Source organism: Sinohyriopsis cumingii, chromosome 15 (genome assembly GCF_028554795.1).
Source record: "Sinohyriopsis cumingii isolate HCF-2022 chromosome 15, ASM2855479v2, whole genome shotgun sequence".
Classification (NCBI taxonomy): domain Eukaryota; kingdom Metazoa; phylum Mollusca; class Bivalvia; order Unionida; family Unionidae; genus Sinohyriopsis; species Sinohyriopsis cumingii.
This window is the reverse complement of record NC_142975.1, coordinates 56822983-56848918: the sequence shown is the minus strand read 5'-3', so window position 1 is coordinate 56848918 and position 25936 is coordinate 56822983. Positions and strand designations below refer to the sequence as shown.

The 25936-nt window shown below is 33.5% G+C and overlaps 1 protein-coding gene across 1 annotated transcript in view; it reads left to right on the top strand.

Moving 5' to 3' along the window:
• The window catches only part of LOC149781848 (chloride channel protein 2-like), a 111962-nt gene that overhangs the window by 16315 nt on the left and 69711 nt on the right, over nt 1–25936 (top strand). The window contains exons 4-11 of the mRNA XM_089936036.1: nt 5681–5812; nt 13497–13625; nt 15623–15756; nt 19322–19396; nt 19731–19809; nt 20845–20970; nt 22962–23046; nt 25715–25816. Coding sequence (XP_089792162.1) covers nt 5681–5812; nt 13497–13625; nt 15623–15756; nt 19322–19396; nt 19731–19809; nt 20845–20970; nt 22962–23046; nt 25715–25816 — 862 coding nt within the window. The remainder of the gene's footprint in view (nt 1–5680; nt 5813–13496; nt 13626–15622; nt 15757–19321; nt 19397–19730; nt 19810–20844; nt 20971–22961; nt 23047–25714; nt 25817–25936) is intronic.

Below are 25936 nucleotides of genomic sequence, written 5' to 3'. Positions count from 1 at the left end.
CTGTCCATTACTTATGATAACAGGTTATTGCATCAATGGTTAAATATATTGAGTGCTACTTTTGTGTTTGTTGACAGTTATGACACGTACATTAACATGAATTTATTATGAAACTGTATGCTACATTTTATAATGATTTGGACAAAAGGACTCATATTATGCTGACCACGTTTGTCTGCAAATTTGTTTGAGCAGCAATTGGAGATATATGCAGCATTACAATATGACAACCAGTATGGCCACCACATCAGCCATCTTGAAAATCTTGTGATTACTACTACAGGGGAATGGAAAACAAATTGAAACATGACTTTTTCTGTTGGAAGACTTCTTACGGTATCGAGTTTGCCTTAAATAAAGAGTTTGTAGATCCGACATCAAAAAGGCCACAGTAATGGCCATCATGCACCTCTAGTCCTCCAATAATGGAAATTCATATTAACATAGGATTTTCACCTTATTATGTTTATTTGGTACTAGATGAAAATAGTCCAGTTCTAATTTTAAGTTTGGATACCACAAGAGCCATCTTGCAAATTTTGTTATTGCTACTACTCCTAAAATGACATGGAGTTGTCACCAGAAGGTGTATTATGATATCTAGTTGATGTATATTCTACATGAAAATGGTGCTGATCTGACCCCAAATACTATATGTCTGCTACAGTGAACATATTGAAAATTGTATCACTAATTCTTAATGCCCAAATATTTTTCACACCATTCAGTTTGTCCACCATGTTGGCATACATGACATGTGTCAAACATTCAAAATGAAATTGTGATAAATAAAACTGTTTTGTAAAAAAATATTTTTTTATATTTTTTAATATCATTAAATTTGTAAGATTACTCGGGAATTACCATACTTGCCTTTCTGATAGAAACTACCAATGTACTAGTACAGTGAAAAAGTACAGTGACATGTAACACTAGAAAATATCTAAACTGGTTTACCAGTAATACCATGTACCTCCAGTAACATCATGCTTTGTGCTGATTTTATAAGTAATTTTTGCTGAGAGTATACATGGTAACATCATTTGTGCTGGAATTAGCCTGGCAGGAAATACAGTAACGTGAATTAGATGTACCAGGCATAAAAGGTTATGTACAAATAGATGACACACATGAAGTGATACTTTATGGCCATGTTTACTGAAGGATCTAATTATTAACAATAAGTTCAACAGCTAGCATTTACCTGTGCTATTGTAGTGTAGTTATTTCCAAAGCTTGAAGAACTTGTAAACAATGAACATTGTGGATGCATGCTGTAGTGTTTTGAATTGTACATAATCAAGACGAGTCAGAGGGAGAGAGAATATATTCAATGATTGATAAAACAGATATAAAAAAGCAGAAAAGGGTAGAAATAAAAGATTACATTAAAAATAGAATATATGTCAAATAAGAAACTCTCACAGAGAATATTATTCACTAAAAGTAATGAAATATGGTGGAAAGGAGTTAGATGTAAAAGTAGGATTTTTCTCTCACTTAGCCAATCACCCATCACTGTTTTTGTAAAAATATTATGAACAGATGGTTTTGTATTATTATCTGTTTCTGTATGTCTTGTACAACTTGCTTATTAAGTAGGGATAATTCAGTATGTCTTGTACAATTTGCTTATTAAGTTGGGATAATTCAGTATGTCTTGTACAACTTGCATATTAAGTTGGGATAATGCAGTATGTCTTGTACAACTTGCTGATTAAGTTGGGATAATGCAGTATGTCTTGTACAACTTGCTTATTAAGTAGGAATAATTCAGTATTTCTTGTACAACTTGCTTATTAAGTAGGGATAATTCAGTATGTCTTGTACAACTTGCTTATTAAGTAGGGATAATTCAGTATGTCTTGTACAACTTGCTTATTAAGTTGGGATAATTCAGTATGTCTTGTACAACTTGCTTATTAAGTTGGGATAATTCAGTATGTCTTGTACAACTTGCTTATTAAGTTGGGATAATTCAGTATGTCTTGTACAACTTGCTTATTAAGTAGGGATAATTCAGTATGTCTTGGGGGCCTGAGTGGCCGAGTGGTCTAAAGCGCTCACCATTCCGGATCACTGCCATCTCACCTCTGTCTGCGTGGGTTTGAATCCAAGGCTCGGCTAATGTGGCTACATGGGAAAGCCTGTCTGTAGCTTCTCCTGGGTCGGTGGTTCTAAATTGGGTTTACCAGGGTTCTTCCTCCACCAGTTATACTTGCCGCCATGTATAGCCTATCTTGTGCTGAAAAATGGCGTTAAACCCTAGAACAACAACAACAACAATAGTATGTCTTGTACAACTTGCTTATTAAGTAGGGATAATTCAGTATGTTTGGTACAACTTGCTTATTAAGTAGGGATGATTCAGAATGTTTTGTACAACTTGCTTATTTAGTAGGGATATTTCAGTATGTCTTGTACAACTTGCTTATTAAGTAGGGATAATTCAGTAATTGCTCTATGTGCATTAGTCTGTTTGTCCGTGACAAAGTTTGTCACCCCCTCTCCCCCTTAATTGCTTGAATGATTTTTATTCCCATGCTTGAGTGAGGAGATATTATGATATCCATCCATTCATTCATTCATCCATCCATCCATCCATCATTACCTCCTAAACTGCAGGGTTGAAAGTCACCCACTTGGTGCATACCTGTAGGTTACACATGTAATGACAATCTGCAAAAAGCTATGGATTTTGGTGAAATATACAAAACTTGCAAATACAATTATATTTATTATATTTTACCAATGTACAGTGTACATGAACTTTTTTGATGGAATTAATAAACCAGACCTGTATATTCAATTTAGAGTTAGGTCAAAGGTAATTATTTGCATTTTTTGTACAAGATTAAGCTTATGAGCACAGTGACTTGTCCATATACAAATTAATTTTGACCAGACTTTGTATTAGGTTGCATTCCAAATAACAACTACTAGTAGCAGGTTTATTCTGAGATATGCTTTTATAGGATTCTTTCTCACTTTATTTCTAAAAAACTTGCTCTGAAAAATCAAGTATATATGCTGAAATCTTGCACCATATCTTCAAACACTACCTTTATTTTTCCAGTAAAACTATCCTTTATTTTGACATCCACCCATATTTAACCTGAGGTATGTGAGGGTGGATTTCCTAATCCTTCCACCCTAAATATTCCTTTCTAGAATGTAACCTGAAATTAATAGTTAGTGCTAATGTTAATTTAAGGTAAAATTCTTAATTCAGGTTTTTAGCTGTACTGACTTCTGAGCTGAAAAATATAGATATTTGGATTGAATTTTATTATATCGAGTTTGTGGATATGTCTGAAGAATGCCAGGAATGATACCTGTTCAATAACTTGTTAGTTTTTTAATAAAAAATATTAATTTTTGAATTAACCAAGTGTTTGTAGGTTGTGTGAGACAAATTCAGTGATCCATAATATCAGATTCAAGGTCAAATGCAATGACAAAGACTTTTTATTATTATTGAAGATACATAATTGGTAACCATGCAAATTAACATGCTTGTGGTACATCTGGTGTTTGTAGATGTGCATATTTAAGTAATATGTCTAGTTGTGTGGTAGTTTTTTTTTCTGTTGTAAATATGTATCAGTATCAACAATTATTAGAATGATTTACCACATTTTTCTGACTGCTTCAGTGGCCTTATGGTTAAAACTTCTGCCTCAGATGTGGGAGGTCATGGGTTGAACCCCTGCCAAGTTACCAAAGATTTTAAAAAGTGTACTTGCAGCTGCTTCTCTTGGTGCTCAGCATTAAGAGGTTAGTGTTAGGACCGGTTGGCCTGGTGGCAGGGTAATGTAACTGGGTGGAACATCTTGTCACATAGCTGCAGCATGGTGCCCCAGTGTGAGACATCACTATAAACTGCCACATTACAGACATTGTAGCGATATGGCTCAAATTGTTAAAGCTACATTAAAAATGCAAATCACACACATACATCTCAGTTGTCACACACCTGAGTTGTCAGAAACGGCTTATTCTGCAAATGTTATTTAAGAGTTCAAAGATGTGCATGTACGTTGCCAGTGGCTAATACATATGAATCGCTGTCAGCTGTAAGACTAATGCATAAATTGGACTAAAGGCTGAGTTTCAAATTGGTCTGATTAATTGGCATCCTTTCAGTTATTGTATATTATGTACACATTTAGATATTTTGGCAAACATTAAAGCCTTCGTTAAGGTCACACATACATTTGGTAGTGAGATAATAAGGTCAGGTAATGTGTGTGGGTTACCGTATATACTCACTTATAAGATGAGTCCTACTGCAACCTGCATAGACATAGATCTGCCATTGTACAATGAGCTGACAGATCTGGGTATGTGCAGTTTGATGGGAGTAATCAGTAGAATAAATAACATATACCCTGGTCTGCAGGCACGTTATGCTATGGCAGATCAGGATCTTTGTTGTTTTCAGTTTGACTTGACTTATCAGTGAGTATATACAGTAGTTATGAAAACTGGAACATTGTGGATGTGGCAGTAAGAGAGTCCTAATTTCTTCATTGGTCAGATCTTTTTCATAATCTTTGGCTCCTGAAATGAATTTCTTGTTGCAACCACAGAATTTAAACAAAATTGGTACCTCACAAATATATATTTTTATACTATAATATACCATTGTACTTGTTTATAAGTCAAGTCAAACTGAAAACAACAAAGATCCTTATCTGCTAGCCTAATGTGCCTGCATATCAGTATCAGTGTTGTTTTACTGATTACTTCTAACAAACTGCACAGACCCAAATCTGCCAGCACATTATGAGATGGCAGATCTGGGTCTGTGCAGTTTGCAGTTGGACTCGTCTTATAAGCGAGTATATATGGTATTCTTTTTTATATTCTGTTATGACCCAGAGAAATGAAATATATGTAATGTTAGAAAATTAATATATCTATGAGTACATGAGTAATAATTACCAGACATATTCATGTGACAAATATGATTGTGTGTATGTGTGAACATACTTTTCCAAAATATTTAATACATTTCTTATTTATTATCTTACAGTGTTTTAAGTTCTTATGTTCGTTTACCTTACATACTTGTAAATCAAATCCAAACTGCTTTGATCCAGATCTGCTGCTGCATTGTTGTGGTGCCAGATCTGGGTCTATACTGTTTGTTAGGAATAATCAGTAGAACAAACAAATAATAGATTCTGATTTGCCAGTGTCAGAGCTAGATCTGTGTTGTTCGATCCAACTCATAAGTAAGTATATATGGTAAATGTTCAGTTGTTAACCATTTATTCTCACATAGTGACCTACAATGAACATTGATTACTCTTGCTTTATTTTATGTAAAACTCTGATATATATTACATTCCTTGGAAACCTCACATGTCATATTTGCACAGCTTGAATCCATCCATCAATAAGGAGCTGATTTTTCATCCCAATCGAACACAAAAAATGGCTGTTCCTGCTTGGGAACCCATGCTGCACATTCATCTATATACATGAATGGCGTGCATCTTGGATGTATTTTTCAGCTTGTGTATTAATATCAATACTTGTAAACACAAGACATGAGTAAATCAAATACATGTAAATCAGAGGTTTAATGTACTAATCTAGTAACCAAAGTAATTATTACGGGAAGCATTCAAGAAGTTGAAGCTAAGATATTTTTGTTTTTTCTTCTGTTCAGCAAGATGTGCACAGTTTCGAGATTTCATATTTCGTAAAGTTGGAGAAGATTGGATATTTTTGACCTTGCTTGGAATCCTTATGGCTCTCTTAAGTTTTGCAATGGATTATATCATAGAAAAATGCCAAGAAGGTAAGTTCTTAAAGTCCAGAACTGTTTTAGAGACTGTGCCAATATCTTTTTTGAGATAGCAGAGGCTTATTAAGTTACTGTCTATCCATACATTTGCATGTACACATATTCATCCATATGTTCTGAGGCCATTTTAGTGTGACAACACAAGAACTATTAAACTTAGAGCCATTACATTCTTCATAATTTCTCTGACTCTGAATTACAACTGAGCCTGTATGTCCTAAAGTACTCTTAATGGACACTAGCATTTTTGTGTCAAAATGATTTTTCATGTTTTGTATTTTTCAGACATTGTTTTAATAGAAATATATGTATGCACTGAGGTTTTTGAACACAATTGTGCTTCTACATTGATTAGATGAGAGAGCCTGTTAGATTGGTTAAAAAATGGCTTTCTTATCAATGGAAGAAGACTCAACAGATCATATGTACAATAGAGATTGCTGAAAATTGGCAGAACCACATTTCACAATCCATTATATCATTGACAGTGATATAATGAGTGTCATTTGTTTAAAACTATTTTACATAAATTTAGAGAAGAAAAAAATTAACTCCTTAATCAAATAGAAGAATATACCATGTATACATTTAGGTTTGTGGTTGTACAATAAATACTTGTATATATATATATATATATATATATATATATATATATATATATATATATATATATATATATATATATATATATATATATATATGTATTTGATATACTCTGGGTTTGTGACAATACTGTATGTGCTTGTGTATAAGTTGGATTTGATATCTGGGTTTGTGATAGTACCAGATATACATGTGTATCAGTTGGATTTGATTTATCATCACATAATGCCACACACACACACACACACACATACATATATATATATATATATATATATATATATATATATATATATATATATATACACACACACACACACATGTATATATATATAAGGTTTGTTAGGACTTACTGGCAGAACATAGACCATGTTATCACATAATGCTCTGGCAGATGTCTTTGAAGTTTGTTAACACTTATCAGTAGACAAACAACATCGACCCTGATTTGTCATCTCATAATGCTAGAACAATACAGACTGTGATCCGTCAACATATGTTGCTTCAGCAGATATCGATGAAGATTTGTTAGTACTTACCAGTAGAACAAATAATGTAGACTTTATTTATTAATCTGTCACTGTATAATGCTCTTGGCACGTATCAATGAAATTGTTAGTACTTACCAGTAGAACCAAAATCATAGACCGTTGTCTGTCATTGTATAATGCTTTTGGCAAATAGTGATGAAATTGTTAGTACTTACCAGTAGAACACCAATGTGGGTATGTGAGAAAGCTTGCCAGTAGCTTCTTGTGGGTCGGTGGTTCTTCCCGGAGTTTTCCCGGGTTCTTCCTCCACCATTAATACTGGCCGCCATACATAGCCTATCGTGTGCTGAAAAATGGCGTTAAACCCAACAACAACAACAACAACAACCAGTAGAACATAAAACATAGACCTTAGTCTGTCATTGCATAATGCTTTTGGCAAGTATCAATAAAATTGTTAGTACTTACCAGTAGAACATAAAACATAGACCTTAATCTGTCATTGTATAATGCTCTTGGCAAGTATTAATAAAATTGTTAGTACTTACCAGTAGAACATAAAGCATAGATCATGATCTACCAGCTCATTATGTAATGGCAGGTCAGGGTTTGAATTGTTTACAGTTGTACCCAAGCATGTATGGCATGCATTCAAATTTGCTTTAATTCTGTATTTCCTTTTATCAATAATACAATTCATCTGATGTAACTTCTTGTCATTCTCCATGAATTTACAAGGATTATAATTGGTCCGAAGAGATATTTACTGTCAAATAAAATCCACAGTCACATTGATGTTACTAGGTAATAAATTCTACTACTTCTAAGATCAGTCCTTGTGATTGGATGAATAAGTTTATCTTTCTTGTCTGTATAATCAAGACAAAGGGAAGAATGGCTTCCAAATTATCTCCCTTTTCATCACTTGCTGGCTAATATGCTGGATGCTATAGTATTGAGCATGGACCTTTACATCTTACAGAACAATAGTAGTTCAGATAAGAGGAAATGATGTAAGTGTTGGTCGTAGTCTGGATGAAATCAAAGATGATAATAAAAGTCTACTTTAAACTCTGATTTCTAAATGTTCAAGCAGCATAAAAGTATCTGGATGCCTCCTCATGTTGATGCACAAGTGAACCTAGTAAATGAAATATGTATTGATCTATGTGAACAGTTTAATTTGCACTATATAGACCAGTATCATTCATTCTTTTATGGAAACGCAAGAAATAAAGTCAACCTAAAACTGTATTCTAAGGACAAAATTCACTTGAGCACCAAGGACCTGCTTTATTACTTAGAAATGTAAACTGCTATACCCCCATATTCAGGAAAACATCCACTTATTGTCATTATTGTGGTGAAACAGACCATGTAATGTAAACCTGTCACCATGGCAAAGCCATCGGGTGTTATGTTTGTAATGGACTCGGACACAAGCAAAAACTCTGTTCAACTATCAATAATCTTTAGTGGTATGATGATGAAGAGAATGTCAATTGTACTGCATGTTAAGGTGTTACTTTTCACAATCTTACTAACAAAATAGTTATTAAACAAGTTTAATATTTTATTAGAAGTATGCGTTGAATGCATGTAAACTAAGTGTAAATGCAAAACACCAATACACTATTTTAATTATCAAAATCCACAGTCTAAAGTAAACTTAGTTTCAATGAGGGCCTCAAGGTAGATTAGTTTTTAGCTAATTGTGTTACCCTCTTTAAATAAGGGCATTATTATTATTATTATTATTATAACATAGAGTGTAACATTACAGGTGCTAAGTTTTTGTTGCACAAATATCCACCTGTGCATATTCTGATTTTTGTACAAAGTATAAGTTAATGACAGGTAGACAACTATGTGATAATGTTAAAGTTACTTCTCAGGCTTCTTAGGTGTCTAACATGTCAGTGTCTTCTTGCACATATGTAAATCAGTCTCATATTGAGCATTCTGATAAAAGTAGTAATGGAGACAATCACCCTCAGTGCACCATTGCATGATGACATACATATAATTGATATGAAACTAAATACAAGAGATTTTAACATAGGTCACTTTAATGTACAAGGTATAGTGGAAAAAATAGACCAGATTCAGTTAATGTTGTCTTCCAAGGAAAATAATATACATGTTTTTTAGGACTCACAGAAACCAAATTAAACGCTAACCACAATGATAATCTATTTCACTGTCAAGGCTACAATAAACCGTTATGCAGGGACAGAGAGACCACAGGGGGAGGTCTTATTGTATGCATTAGGGAAGATGTAATTGCAGAAAGGTGACCTGACTTGGAGTCACAAGAAATTGAGAGTATTTGGGTGGAAATGTTTCAAAATAATGCAGAATTATTCCTAGTTGGTTTCATTTACAGGCCACCTTCTTCAAGAGCAATCTGGAATGATAACTATTTGAAACAAATGGAAAATGTTCTTGCACAGGAGAAAGAACATATCTACTAGGTGATGTACATAAGGACTTACTCAGTACTCAAGTAAGACTCACTCAGTAGTAAAATAATTAAGGAACAACTGGATGGAATTTGTTGAATCATTAGGCCTAATCCAGCTGGTAAATGAACCCACAAGAGTAACAGAAATATCAAGCACTCTTATTGATCACATTTATACCAACATACCAGACAGTATGTCATATGTTAATGTACCGAATGCTGGTCTTAGTGACCACTACTTTACTTTTCTGACAAGAAAAGTAAAATGCAAGAGGAATAGGAAAAATACACAGAAAACTATATCACTTACAGATCATTCAAAAATATTAATGAAGATCATTTTCTGGATGACCTATATAAAGTTTCATGGAATATAATTCAGAGTTTTGATGACATAGATGAAGCTCTGAGGGTGTGGATTGACTGATTTATGGATGTAGTCTTCAAATATGCACCATTGAAAGTACATCGAGTAAAGTATGAAATCCAACCTAACTGGCTTCTTACTGAAATCCTAGATGCTATGAAAACACAAGACCAATTCAAGGCTATGGGGAACCATGCACAAGATAAAGTATGGAGAAATAAAGTAACAAGTATGATTAAAAAAGCTTTAAAAAACCTTATTATCAATCATTGCTTGAAAACAAAATGAGCAACACAAACTTCATTTGGAAAGTCTTCAATGAACTCACTGGGGGAACATACAAATATCAGTCAAATAAAATTCACTCACTTCTGGTAAATGACACCATAGTCAGTGATGACAGTGACATTGCAAATGCTTTCAATGATTTTTTTTCACCAACATTACCACTTATTTAAAGGAACCAGTGACAGAAAACAACTTTAATGAACTGAAAAGATTCTGCAGTAGCAGAATCCCTAAGGAGGTATGTTTCTCTATCCCATCAGTATAAAAAAACTTTGTTAAAAATGTCTCGTTGAACTTGATACCAAGAACGCTATAGAAGTTGATCAGATTGGTCATGACTCATTAAATCTTCTGCTTCTGCTATTTCAGATAACATAACATTCAAAATCAAAATAAGTATTGCAACCTCATCTGAAACCAAAATACGGAAAACTGCAAAAGTAATGCCTATTCTCAAATCAGATTCTAAGGAGATGCTGATAACTATCAGACAATCTCAATATTACCAAACTTGTCAAAATTGATTGAAAAACATGTCGATGACTTGTTCATGTAATTTTTTTTATCCAAACACTTGCTGTTACTGTACACCCTAATCATTCAGGCTTTAGACAGAAACATTCATGTGAGACTGCCTTCATGTCGCTAACTGATAAATGGCTTCAGGCACTTGATCAGGGTAGAATAATAGGATCTGTAGTTGTCAATTTCAGGAAAGCTTTTGACATGGTGGATCATGAAATCGTTTAGAAGAAACTGAAAAGTTGCCATTGTGATATATGCACAATCAGATGGTTTACTTCATAACATAACACAACATGCTTATATAAAAAATGTTCAGTATGAACCTGGAACAATTAGATATGTAGTACCACAAGGCTCAATTCTAGGTCCATTACTATTTATATTATTTATTAATAACTTACGTTTACTGGGGGACTCACTTTCATCCATAGATCTCCATGCAGATGACACCACATTGTCAGACATGCAGAACACAAAGCATGAACAGGAAACTTCTTTACAGGATACCCTGGGGCCCAGAGTGGCAGAGTGGTCTAAAGCGCTCACCATTACGGATCATTGCTATCTCATCTCCATCTGCGTGGGTTCAAGTCTCAGGCTTGGCCAATGTGGGTATGTGAGAAAGCTTGCCAGTAGCTTCTTGTGGGTTTGTGGTTCTTCCTGGGGTTTTCCCTGATTGTTCTTCCAGCATTCTTCTACCATTTATACTGGCCGCCATGTATAGCCTATCTTGTGCTGAAAAATGGCATTAAACTCTACAACAACAACAGGATACCCTAAACAAACTGGACAACTGGTGCACATGCAGTGGCATGGTGCCAAATACTGGTAATACTAAAATATATTACTTATCTCAACACGACAGAAAACCCCAGCTCTTTATAGTGATGAACTATGTTTGACATGTAAGGATAAAAATATGCAAATGGTCTGTCATGATAGACTACTTGGTGTTTTGGTAGATAATAACCCATCATGGACTGAACATATCAAGCATATCAGTAAAAAGTCAATTCAAGTTTATGGCTTCTCAGTAGGATAAGACATTTTCTCTGTGAATGACACAGAAAACTATTTTATAAAAGTTACATACAACCCTATTTAGACTACTGTAAAAATGATAAAATCATAGCATAGCTAGTTTGTCTTCAAAACAGAGCATTTGGGCTAATATCAATCCAAACAGAAAGCAAGGAAATATTAGCTGGTAAGATAAAAATATTAAATATTATAGATCGAATCTGGTTCTGTAAAGCCAAATTAATGCACAGGACATCTCCAATAATAGTGCTCCTGAATATTTACAATCACTGTTCCAGCATAGGCTACCCACCTGTGATCTGTGTCTACCAGACAATATAAAATTCCCAAACCAAATAAGAAATTATTCCAAAAAAGTTTCCAATACTATGGAACTTTGCTGTGGAATAGTATTCCATTTGAGATTAGAAATGCCAACGCTGTTTCCTTCGTCCAAACCCTATATATCCAGTGGCTTCAGACACATTGTTAAAATGAGAAAGAAAACTACTGTATTTGTATTAATAAATGCCTGTGGGCATCATTAAGTATACTACTAGTCTATTTTGTTACTAATTGCATATAGTTCAGTATATATGGGCAAGTATCCATCTGGTGAAAGGAAAGTAAGTAAATATATTGTGGCTATACATGTAAATGCTGTTATGTATAGGTATGCTTGTGTGTATATGTGTGCATTTGTATATAAATACGTTCCTTTGGTGAGGACCTTTTGTCCCCTTGCAGGTTTATATCTCTCAATTTGCTTTCTTTTCTTTTTCTTTGAGGACAAGTCAATCCCAATTATTTTGAGGGGCTATAGGCCATGACAAGAACCTGTAAGACATGCTGACCAATTTTGACTTGACTAGGCCATGGTCATTCACCATGTTCCCAAAAGTGGATGGATCTTTGGTCCTAATGATGTAACCAAGCTTCATAGCAAAGAAGAGTTGACTGAGGAACCAGAAGGTGGTCATTCGCTTGCTGGCCATGACTGATGCATCAAAAGATTGTGCTGACAATACCTTTAATTGGCTTATGTGGGTGATGAACTCAAGTCTAAACAGACCAGATACATCTCACGAACATTTAAGTTCATGAGATTCAAGTGATCTCTGCAAGTCAAACACAATGTTTTGATAAGAGACATCATTGAAGCTGTTAGTTATTATGCACAGTTGATCTTCTCAACGTTCTGATCTAGTATTGGCTTGACCCAAAGGCTGAAGTTCAGATAACCACCAGACTCAGTTAATGAAAGCACATCCTCCTTGTAGGGTGGGGTTTATATCTTTACTGGAATAAAACTTATTTTTGGGGTGGGGGTGTTAAGAAATGTCATTAGTTTCTTATTACTGGTGTATTATTGTCACATGTCATAAAACTGTTGATTGTTCTGCATTCATGTTAAGAGAGAACTTTATCTTTTGGAAAGAGAATGCAGTCATATTTCCCATGTTAGAAGTTGGAGGTTTATGCATTATTTTGCTACTGCCTTTTGTCCTAATGTTAATGTGATTGGGGAATATATTCAGCAGAGAAAGTCAATTTATTTTTTGCAAATTATTTCTTTTCAAGAATACTTAACTAATCACATTAACTTAAACCTCTTGAGCATGAGTCTCCTTGTTGGTGTTTGGTTGAAGCTTAAATTGGATAAAACATCCATTATACAGGTGGCAGTGGAAAGGGGAGGTAATTTGGAAGTTTCTTCCCTTCTCTATCTGATATGGACAGGAAAGACAACAGTTTGCATTTTTCAGGGAGGGTTGGATTTGAGAGGTAGCAAAATTTATTTCCTAATGTTAATGCGATTGTTAAATATTCTCAGAGAAACATAATTTACTAAATAATAAAAATGATATTGTACTTAAAGCATGGTTATTTTAATGGACACCTTTTTTCTTTCTTTTTCAGCTAAGTACTGGTTGTATGAAGAATTATCCTTTTCTGTATCCCTACAATATATGGCATGGGTCCTATATTCTATCTTGTTTATATTATTTGCAACTGGTTTCACACATCTGGTGTCCCCTCAAGCCATTGGTAAGCATATTTACTTTTTTATCTTGTATGAAGAAACAGATTTATATATTTTTGGTGCATGCTGCTAAATGTTACCAATTTAGCACAACTGTAATTATGTATGTCACAGTTAACAAATATTTTTAATACGAACCACAAGACTAATTAAGGAATTCCATAACCATAGAAAGTTTTAAGAATTTATATGATTCATTTAAAGCTCAGTCAAATAAGGTGTTTCATTTTTTGTAAAATGAAAAAAACCTAGTTACACCCAGGAAGTTTAAAAAGGAATGAAGTACAGCACTCTGTCACAATAAGGTTTTTCATTGTAACATATTGGCTGAGTATGGTAAGAGACCACATTTTAAATTTAGAGCTGAAACGATTGGTGGTCTGACTCTTAGGTGGTATATACCATAGGCAGCATTATAACGAGGGAGCTGTGTTTTTAGTTGTGTATAGAGTTGTAAAGTTCATGATTGCTACAAGTCTCAGATTTAAAGAACAAATGAATACTGCATCGTTGGAGACAGCAGGACACCATTTTCCATTCTGTTACAGTTCAAGAAGAGCTTTTTGCAAATTAAACTCTTAAGTTTCCATTTTCTGAAATAATAATGTTTTCCAGAAGTGTGTCATTTCATATGATAATTTACCTATATCATGGTTTATGATAAATTTCATTAAAGTACTGTTTTATTACAATAGAACCCCACTGGTTAAACTCCATGTAGACACACACAGAACATAATACAATAAACTAAAATGGGGATAAATACATTTATGCTTGGAAAAAGCAGTGGTAACAGACAAACTTTGTACCTCTGTGGTCCCATGTTCAACCTCCCAAGTTTAGCAAGTACAAGATTATGTATGTGGTTGCTCCATTGAACATCATTGGTTTCCTTTGAATTCTTTGATTTTTCCAACTACAACAATGCATTATGCCAAACCCTAAGCAGTCAAGAGTTCATTGTTTAAGTTGGCAAAACTTCTTGTGCAGTGGAGATGAATTAGTACAGTAATCTGTATTAGTAAGGTTCAGATTTATTGATGATTTGTATAAATGAGGCTTAGATTTTCCTGTTCATTATTATCCTATAGGGGCCCTGAGAGGCTGAATGGTCTAGAGTGCTCTCCGTTACAGATCACTGCCATCTCACCTCTGTCTGCATGGGTTTGAGTCTTGGATTCGGCCAATGTGGGTATGTGATAAAGCTTGCCAGTAGCTTCTCATGGGTCATTGGTTCTTTCCGGGGTTTTCCCGGGTTCTTCCTCCACCATTAATACTGGCTGCCATGTATAGTCTATCATGTGCTGAAAAATGGCATTAAACTCCACAACAACAACAATTATCCTATATTGCTCGGACCATATATGTTATGAAAGATCATATTCAAATCCTACATTTTTAGAAAATAAATCTATAATTCTTATATTCTAGATACTTGCAAGCTTTTGTGTTAGGGGAATCCTCAGATATACATTACAAATGCTAGTCTTTATTGCAGTTTTAAAAGGATCCAGAGATAAGGAAGGGTGAACCAGGGTATATTTATATATTAATTTATTTATTTACTGGCGCTTTAAAAATCAGATAGGGATTTGAAGATGGATATGAAGACAGATCATTCATATAAGTAAGATACTTCTAAAACTGGTAACCAAAGGGCCAGGCATTAACTAATTTTCCAAAATCATTGTGTCTACAGAAATGGTGGAAAAATAGATCTCTCACTTAGGTGCAGTTTCATGAAATCCTCGTGCCTTCCAACCATATTTGTTTCAGAATTATTTTTTTAAAGTTTTAATCTAGAATTGAAAATTTAGGATGGAAATTCCTCTCTATAGGGGAGAATGTTCTAATATATGATGGATTTAGTGAAGAAACAAAGATATGCTTTGAAAATATATTATGTGATTTGTGTTTAATGTTTGCATTTGATTCAGTTTGTTTGCATTAGTTGCAGGCCTTGCAATTGCACCCCAAGAATATTTTTTTGTCTTTCTTTCAGGGTCAGGGATTCCAGAGATGAAAACAGTTTTGAGAGGGGTTGTACTGAAAGAATTTCTAACATTCCGAACACTTGTAGCTAAAGTTGTTGGTCTGATCTCTTCAATAGGCAGCACACTTCCAATTGGAAAAGAGGTTAGTTGTAACAAAATTGAAAAATATAGAAAACTCCATTGATGAGAACAGTCAGCAGTAGATTTGTAAATGAGATGCACATTGCACAATCCCTTCATCTCTCGTATAATATCAGAGCTGCCAACCCTTACTATTTTCCTGCAAGTCTGACAAAAATGACCCTTTATGGACTTACAGGATGAAAGCAAACACTATGGAAATATGATTGTTGTGGTAAATTCCAAATAAATGACTTGACCATGTTTGATTTGGATCTTGGTTTAATATTAGATTTTGTAGTTAGTCAGGGAATCGGACTAACTGTACATGAGTACTACAGATGCTTTAAACTGCTTATATTTTTTCAAGCAAAGCACGTACATGTTCAAATTGTTGATTATTGAATTTTTTTAAAATGGCATGCTGCAAGAGATACATGTTGAAGGCGAAAGAAAAATAAGCCTTTTAAAAAATGTTAAAAATCACTGCAGAAGACTATTCTGATTCTTGGGATATGTATGGAAATACACCAGAACGTAGTATTGTACCTTATTGGAAGAAGAAGAACAGCAGGAAGGGGCACAATCACATTTATTGGACATTACATTGAGTTGAATGGGAGATTGTTTGCTGTTGTCATGTGAAATGGATACAATTTGCCAAGAATTTCATCAAGTTGAGAGATAGCAACAAGCCAGTGAGCTGCATAGGGGTTGGAGTTGAAGCTTGTGCAACTGTTCTAGAGGCAAAAAATGTCTACATGTACTTTACAAACTTTTTAGTTGAAAATAATGTTTACAGTCGCTGCATCAGCTTCAAAGATCAAACTTTTTTAAATACATGTCTTCCAAATTTAAAATAGCAGTACATGAGATTTTGTTATACCTTACAGTACACTGGTCAGACTTATGGAAGATATCAATTGCCTTACTGAGATAGTCTTGTTAGGGTTGGCAGGTCTGTAATATCTGGCTCTTGTTGGCTGGGATGATACTCAGATATCATGATAATAAATTTTAGGTCTCCTAAAATCTAAATTTACTGTAATTCAGATCTTATTGTGTTCTGTTGCCATCAAAAGTGTTGGATAATCATTTTCAATTTCATCTTTGCTAGCCAAGGTCCAGATATGTCAACCTATCTACAGCTTGGCAGATCAATGAAACGATTCAGTGCTTTGTCCTAGCAACAGCAGTAGGATTTCTTGAATTGCCTGTCTAGTATACAAAGCCAGTTAACTAATGGCATGTGACAGTGTTGCATTGTACATCAACCAAAAATAGCTTAGGCAAATGACTTCAAAAGGATACTTTAAGTTTAATATCCAAATTATGACTGTGTACCAGAGAGAAGCCTTTACAGTTGTATTCGAGGGAAAGGATGTATTTTCATGAACATGGACTGGCAGTGGAAAATTGCTTATTTTGCTTATTTATTAGTCCATTCCAGTACTATGCTCCTGTTGTCTCATTAATGTATGAACACTGTTTAGATTTGAACAGATTGATTTTGATTGGATGCAGTTGCTTGCTGCTGCATCCAATGAAATTCACAGACCTGAAGCACTGAAGATGTTTCAGTTTAATCAATTGTTCTCATTTGTGGCACCATAAGTAACAAGAGATGCACAGGAGTGGACTGTATACTGAATATAGCTATTTCAGAATAATTGATGTACACATTTTTTCAAGACTATATTTGTTTGATGAGACAAGAGATTAGCAACATGGTACCGAGATTTTGCCATTGTTAGTGATGCTGCTGCTGTTGTTGTTGTTGTTTTGGGCTTAATGCCATTTTTCAGCAACTGATAGGCTATACATGGCAGCCAGTATAACTAGTTGAGGAAGAACCCAGGAAACACCAGGTAATAACCATATACCCACCGGAAGCTACTGGCAAGCTTTCTCACGTACCCACATTTACTGAGCCCGAGACTGGAACCCACTTGGTTGTCCAAGGCCCCTTTTAGTGATGTTCATCCTTTGTATATGTGCATATTGCAGATAGTCAGTATTCAAATGTCTAACAAAGAAAAGAACCTTTAAGTGTCTGATTGACCATATTTTGGACATTTGTCATCTGTTAATGAATTGCAGGAATAACTGATTGCATCATACATATTATTATCCATTCCCTGTCTTTATTCTGATTTTATATCTTATTGTTGATTAAATTATTCAATTAATATACCCCTGTCGCTATAGAGGCAGGGGCTTATGGTAACCCATGTGTTGGTTCATCAATTCTTTGGTCCTTATTTCTTTCCCTCATTAGCATAGCTAGTTCCATAGTTTTTGATAGATTGTCATACAGTTTGGTAAATATTATGGTTATGTACTGTAGATGCCCATACTGACAAAGTACATTGCTGTTCAGATTTATGTTAGAGTTATTGCCCATTTTGTTTTGTGGCTTAATGCACTTTATGAAATGGTCTTGTTAGATCAACTAATCCAGCAGTTTTGTGTTTTTTATTGATTGCAGTAAAATTCTGTTCATACTATTTTCTTCATCTTTAGATGTGTATTGATAAATATTTGTGCTCCAAAGAATTTTATGAGTTGTAAATATAATTGCCGTTTTGACTTCAAGCTGGTTGCAATCAATATATGATGGAATTTTTTTAATGTACTGCTCGAGTGTTTTTTTCTATTGGATTACTGTGAGACTTAGTACATAGTATGGTCAGTGTCAGAAGACATGCATGTTGACGAATCATTGTACTCGTACATAGGTGTGTGCCTTGTTTACTGTAGTCTCATTTCCATCATAAGGAGGAGGTGGGTTGCGGTAGGGGCAGAGTATATTTACATGTGGAAGTCAGTAATCATTCCTCTGGTATGCTATATACATTCTTATGCATATTTCATGAAAATTTATTATTATTTATTGAATATTTGCTTTAGATATCTACACCTGCATATACATCCTACTGGCAAAGTCAACTGTTGCCAACATTTTGGAAAATCCAAAAAGGTTTTTGATGTTCACAGACTGTTTTGTTTAATTTTTGCATTTTGGGGGTTAGATGCACTGTGAAGAAACCACTGCTAAATTATATAGACCCATCGTCATGATAAATACCTGACTAAACAAATACTGTTTAGAAGCTGCTTTCACTTCAGAAGAAACCACATTGATATTAGTTAGCTTGCATGTTTCCAAGACAGATTTTCCCCACAGGGATTTGGGTGATGATGGGAAAAATTGGTGGTTTCGAAGGGGGAAAGGAAACCTCTCTGTGTTTATTTTCAGGACAATGTTCCTTTTCTTGATCATATTCAAGCATTCCTCCAAAAAAGAAAGCCATGTCTGGTGCAACTCACATCAGTAGCTTTATTTATATATATATATATATATATATATATATATATATATATATATATATATATATATATATATATATATATATATATATATATATATATATATATTGGTAGTAGATTTGACACATGTGTTCATGTTACAACTTGTATATCAAATGTGGAATAAATAATTAAGATTTAATTATTGGATGATGTATATGGCATTGTCACAGTTTTTTGGTCACAAAACATGATAAAACCTCATTTGTTTATTCCAGGGTCCCTTTGTACATATTGCTAGCTTGGTAGCTGCAATGCTGGGAAAAATTTCATCTTTTAAAGGTATATATGAGGTAGGTATTGGTTTAGCTGTTGCATGTTTGTTTTTCACCACACAACAAAAGTAAAAGCACTCAGTACATCTGCATATATTTGTCATGTGTAATAGAAAACAGGTAAAATTTATGTTCACCCATGTGATAAAATTTGCATTTAGGTCTGTTTGTTAGGCATGGTGGTGTTCCATTTGTATTTCATGAAAACATTTCTAGTTAGGTAAAGTTTATTTCTATTACCTGAAGGCAGTCGTGATCAATAAGTGTGCATATTTATATACAGATCACACTATTTATCAACCAGATTCACTCATTAGCACCACCCTACTGAAGATCCTTTTGTCCATTTCAGAATGAGTCAAGGAGATCAGAGATGCTGGCAGCAGCTTGTGCTGTCGGAGTGGCAGGGACATTTGCAGCTCCCATTGGAGGTAACACTATAAATCATGATAGGAGTTTAGCATCATTATTTGGTTTGTTTTTATGATATATAGATGTTTCTTGAAAAGACTTATCCCCATGAACTGCACAAGGGAGATGACCTTTTTGAGTTGATCTTGCATCAGACAGGCTTTGCTTCTTAGCACCCTCAATGCCATTTTCCTGATTTAAATTTGATCAAACTTAGATGTATGCTTATATCATTAAAATTGTGTACACATTCAAAAATGAGTGTGCTGCACTTATATTTATGAGTTGATCTTGCATTGGTCTGGCTGATCTTGCCACTCTCAGTGCCATATTTCTGATTCAATTTTGATCATATTTGAAATAAGGGCTTATATTATCATGATCATGGATCAATTTGATATTGAATGAGATCCATGGATCATAACGAATCAGATGTAAATTTGCATTTGATTGGCTGAGGTTGTTACCACTCTGGAAGACATATTTGTGATCCAGTTTTGATCAGACTTAGATTATATGTTTGTATATCAAGAACAAAATTAGAATATATCACAATAGTAAACAAAATTTAGTAAAGTGATCTTTGCATCTGATTGTTACCAATCTAGACAACTTTACATTTCAGGGAGGAATTCTGCCTCCATTTGAAAAAGAAGGGGGAGGGATTGATAATATAAGGTGTTGATTTTCAGATCCAGTTTGTTAAAAAATTAACATGACTGCCACAATTACATGTCCTAGGTTGGATTCTGCACAAGTCCTTAGAAGCTGCATGAAGTAGCAAAAGAAATTTGTTTTAAATTTAATATGCATCTGCAGATAACCTGATTAAGATTGTGTGCATTTAAATAAATTGGTGCATTTATGCATTTAAATAAATTTAGCTATTTTGGGGAGGGGATTTTTAAAAAAAATTCATTTACCTTTTTCTCAGTGGTAAAGACTTTCAGCGATAGTCTAGAGGATATGTATTTTACTACACACAGATTTGTTTCATTTATTGACCTTTCAGAGTTTCAGCAAATTTTAGAAGAATTGTTTTTATTTAATTACAGGTGTATTATTTAGTATAGAGGTAACAGCGACCTACTTTGCTGTCAGGAATTACTGGCGAGGTTTCTTTTCAGCTGTCTGTGGTGCCTTGGTGTTTAGACTTTTGGCTCTATGGTTTCAAGATGAAGGTAAGAATTGAAGTGTACATTTAAACTACTTAGTGTCAAGTTCTCATTTACAGAGTCACACATGTCTTAATTAGGCACATCTGGTACATTTGAAAAGTTACTTTTAAGGGAAGTTGGCTGCTTAAAACAGGTCAAATTTTTACAATAATTTTGATATGAGGAACCTAAATAAGTAGTTGTATAAGACAGATGTATGTCTAATAGAGGTGATCTTTCAAGATAGAGCATATTTATGAATAGATAATCAGTCTGCATCAAGGTTTATAAAAGCAGTTAGATGGAAAACCTTAAATTTTTTTTTAAACAGTAATAAAATGCAAATTAAAAACCTATACATCTATACAAAATGTGATCTAAATGAAGCAAAACATGTTATGATATACTGAAAGATGGACTAGAATTATTGTGATATAATGCTTTGAGAAAGTTTTGGAGCTATATTATTTAATTGGCACCATTTTATTTAGCCTGTAGTATGCTAATATGGCACTAAATCAAACAAGTACCACATATACTTGATTATAATTTGACCCCCCCCCCTTTATTTTAGGGCTGCAAAAACGAATTTCTCTTTGACCCTTCTATAATTAGGGGTTTATTTTGAAAGTCAGTTCTGTCTGAAAGGGTAACTTGTCATCACTGAGACAGTTGCACTTTGGGAAAATAAATAAGTAAAACTGGATAGATAAATGGATAGGTAGGTACAGAAAAATAAAGACAAAACCATTATAAAATACAATTATTTTTTTGAGTGTAATATGTCACAAACAAATTGACAACTTACATTTTGTTCATCCTCATGGTTATTTGGATTTCATTAATCAGAAAATATTACTGGTAAATTAAATATTACAAACATGAATAGAATCACGAAATGGATCAGCACAGTGGATGCCATATATGCATTTCTGAATAGGAATGGAGGCATGAAAATGTAAATATATCTGAATTGAACAGTATTTTATGTACTACAAACATCTAGAGTTTCAAATATTATCCATTGATTTATAAAATTTTTTGTATTTCACATTTACTGGATGGCTCTTATTCAGCATGAATGAAAGAATTAATCTACAGAAAGATATGTCCACACAATCTGATTCAAACCGTTCATAAATTTGTTTAATAAACCAACTCATTTTCAGGATTGAATGAGAAGTACATGATGTAATTAATACAATATTCCAACCTGCTCCTGACCTGCTCCTGACATGTAGCATCCCATTTACAGAAGAAAAGAAAAAAAAAGAAATTCATACAATGTTAACTTCATTTCCATTTAATTTAATACAGAGTGCAACTTCAACATGGAAGATATTAGCTTACATAATGAACAAAGAGAGCAAGGTCAGATTATTTAAAAAGAGCATAAATATTTGGTGACTAAACAGACTTTGCTTATTATTACTTTTTTTCTCAGTACAGGAGCTAAAATCTAAATTTAAATGAAATAATTCAGGAACTTTGGTAGAGGTAGCACCTAGGAATGTATCACTTTCATGGTATATTCCTGTACTACATCCTTCCAGTTTGGAATATTTTCAAATATCGTAGACATTTTGAAATTAGGAATTAGATGTTGGGATTTGATTGAATTTGTCCATTAAAAAAGCAAATTTTTTTCTATATATACGTACTTGCTCATAAGTTGTATGAACTGCTAATAATATAGATCAAGATCTGCAATCTCATAATGAGTTCGCAGATCACTGATTGGACAAACATTTAGTCTTGCTGATGTTGGACCAAGGGACAGAATCTAGCAATGTATAGTTGAAAAGCAAGCCTCACTTTTTTGGGGCAAAATGCATGAATTTGCCAATTACGTGAATCAATAATCATTGTCTAAATAAATATCTTAACATTTTGGATACTTGCTTGTTTGAATGATCACAAGAGATTGGCATTTTTGTTTGTAAGTTCTAATAAATTTACGAAAATTTTTATATGGAAAGAATTTTCAGTAATAATCATTTTTGTTTATTTTTCAGAGACATTGACAGCTTTATTCAAGACAAATCTTAGACAGGAATTTCCCTTTGATCCTCTTGAAATGCTTGCATTTTGTTTTATAGGGTAAGAAATTTTCAGTTTCATTGCAGTGTAGCTCAGTTTGTTTTACAAAATTAGTGATGAAGTCTTGTAAAGCTAATTAGTCCTCAAGAGAACCACCACAGTGTGTGAAATAAACAAGTGTGACACATATCCACCTATCTATCTCCTTCCTTCCCAGCTAATCATGGTAAGAAATTTCGCTGCTAGGACAAGAAGGTGCATTTATTGGTATAGACCTGCATGTAAATTTCACCAAAAAAAGAAATATAACTGTGTCCAGTGATTGGCTGACCGAGGAAAACATTTATGTATGGGAATCTTGAGTACATTAATTTCATTAAATGTCTTAAAGATACTAATTTTTCATAATTCCTCTCTGGAAACAATATAATCCAGGCCCACATACATTAATTTAAATACTCCACTCCCATGATAACTCTCACCCTGATAACACATGAACTTGCTTAAAACATGGGGTCAGGCGTGGACCCCATTTTTAAAACTAGAAAATACACATTTTTTTAGCCCTATTTGTTGAACTTGAAGAAAATCGTGATCGGTAGATGAAACAGTGATGAATTGCTTGTAATATTATCGAAAATGGTATATTGGACCTGGAAATTTTAATCAACATTTTGAAATTATAAACTTTTAGTAACAAGTCATATATTTTGCTACATGTTCTTTCCAAATGACCTTCTTTATACACTGTAAATGATGATATTCAATGAAAATTTGATCAAAGAAAATTTCACTTATGTCTGCTGGAGGCATTGCTTTAATAAATATAAATTAGATAATTCTTTTATCAAGTGAAACTTGTATTTTAGTTCTATATTTTAATTCAGTTTAAGTGTAATCATCATAAATGCAATATGCCTTCTTGTATTCAAACATAAAAAGCATCAATCGACCGTGACAGCTATGTCAGCAAGCGTTTCGCTAACTTAATTAAGTGCCAACCATGTTTTGATATATGAAACATTTGTCTTATTGTTGCACTAAATTAAAAGCTGTCCTTTTTTGTATTATCACGTTAATTGCATCTTTTATATCAAATAAAGGAGGTGGAATTAAAAAAAGTTAAGAGGCATGCAAATCCTACATGCGTAAGATCTAGCGGCCCTGGTTGTATATTGGTTGAACTCATTCCATTTGATCAGTTGAACAAAGTTATAAATTTATTGTGTATGTGATATAATTAAAACTACCTTTAATTAACCTGCTCATTCATAAAATAGCAAGGCCACCAGGCAATCCTGTACAGAAATTTCTCATGAATTCCGTATGGAATACTTCAGGAATCCGTATGGAAGAGATATGGACTGAAAAACTTATGGAATCAGACAATGTATTCCATATCACTTCCTTAAGTACTTCACAGCAAATGAAAATTCCGTATGGAATAAAGTTGCAACTTTAATCCATAAGCACTTTTTTCCATATGGAAAGTAGGCTCATGAATTGATATGGAATAAATTGTCTGATTCCATAAGTTTTTCAGTCCATATCTCTTCCATATGGATTTCTAAAGTGTTCCATATGGAATCCATGAGAACATTCTGTATGGGTGGTTCGAATAATGTTAACAATCTTTCATATGTTTGGCATCTTGAAAATAATTGTAATCAATACAAAATAACAAACATCTTCATTAGAAAAAGTGCTTTATTGACAAGTTTTCTCAACGTGATTATAAAATGAGTCAGCACCCATTAAACGGTACATTTACCACCACCCCCTTGTTGCATGGTTAGCTCGATGTCCTAGTGGGGATGGATCACTCATTTTCTTTAGGTCCCTCAGTAACTTGCACTCTCATTTATAATGCGGTCCATGTTTTTGGACCCCATTGTGCACAAGTTATTGAGGGAGAGGTGTACATTTATTCACTTTCATAAATATTGAATGCATTTCTCTAAATTTGTTTTAGGGACTATGAAAGATATGAATGATTTGTATTGATTACTTAGGCTTAAAAATGTATTTTTGCATACAGGTGTTGGATATAAATGTTATGTTGTTTATATCTTGCCCTATAAGCATTGATGTAGATGTCATAACATTGATATCAGATTGTTTATTTAGAAGATTACCTTGTAAGAATTGACAATGAATATAATTTCTGATATTCTATATATATATATATATATATATATATATATATATATATATATATATATATATATATATATAATTTCAAATGTGGACAAATACTTTTGGATTGAATTAACTTGTTTAGCCTTCTTATTTTGCTTCAAATTGAACTTATATTGTTCAGTATATGGGCATTTATAAATTGAACTTATATTGTTCAGTATATGGGCATTTATTCCAGCTGTATTTCATATAAACAATTTGTGTATTGGATAATTTATAAAAGAATACAACCTGAATGACAATTGTGTGTAAGCCATATATTGGGAGGTTTACAACCTCAAAGACAAATTTGTGTAAGCCATATATTGGAGGTTTCCATGTGGTTTAATTATTTACATATTTTTTGCTTTGTCACAAATTGCAAACATTAAACCTTGTGGAAAAATAAATTAATTGACAATTTGTAAAATTACATGTGCATAAAATTAAAATGCATAATATTTAATATAATGGATTGAATTCCAGTATTTACAGCATCTCTGGCTTGTCAGATGTATTGATGGAAGTTTTCTTGTCCAATTTTTTGCAGGGTTGCCTGTGGTTTTGCAGGGGCTCTCTTTATTTTGTTACACAGAAGAATAGTTCTCTTTTTACGTAAACATAAAAAGTTATCAGCCTTTCTGCAGAAAAAGTAAGTATTGTTACTTATATATTTTTCAAAAGATACTGACAGACATTCAGTATTTATGCCTTACCTTCTACTTAATAGGATGTATTGTGATATATAGTTGATCCTAACTGGAATTGTTCC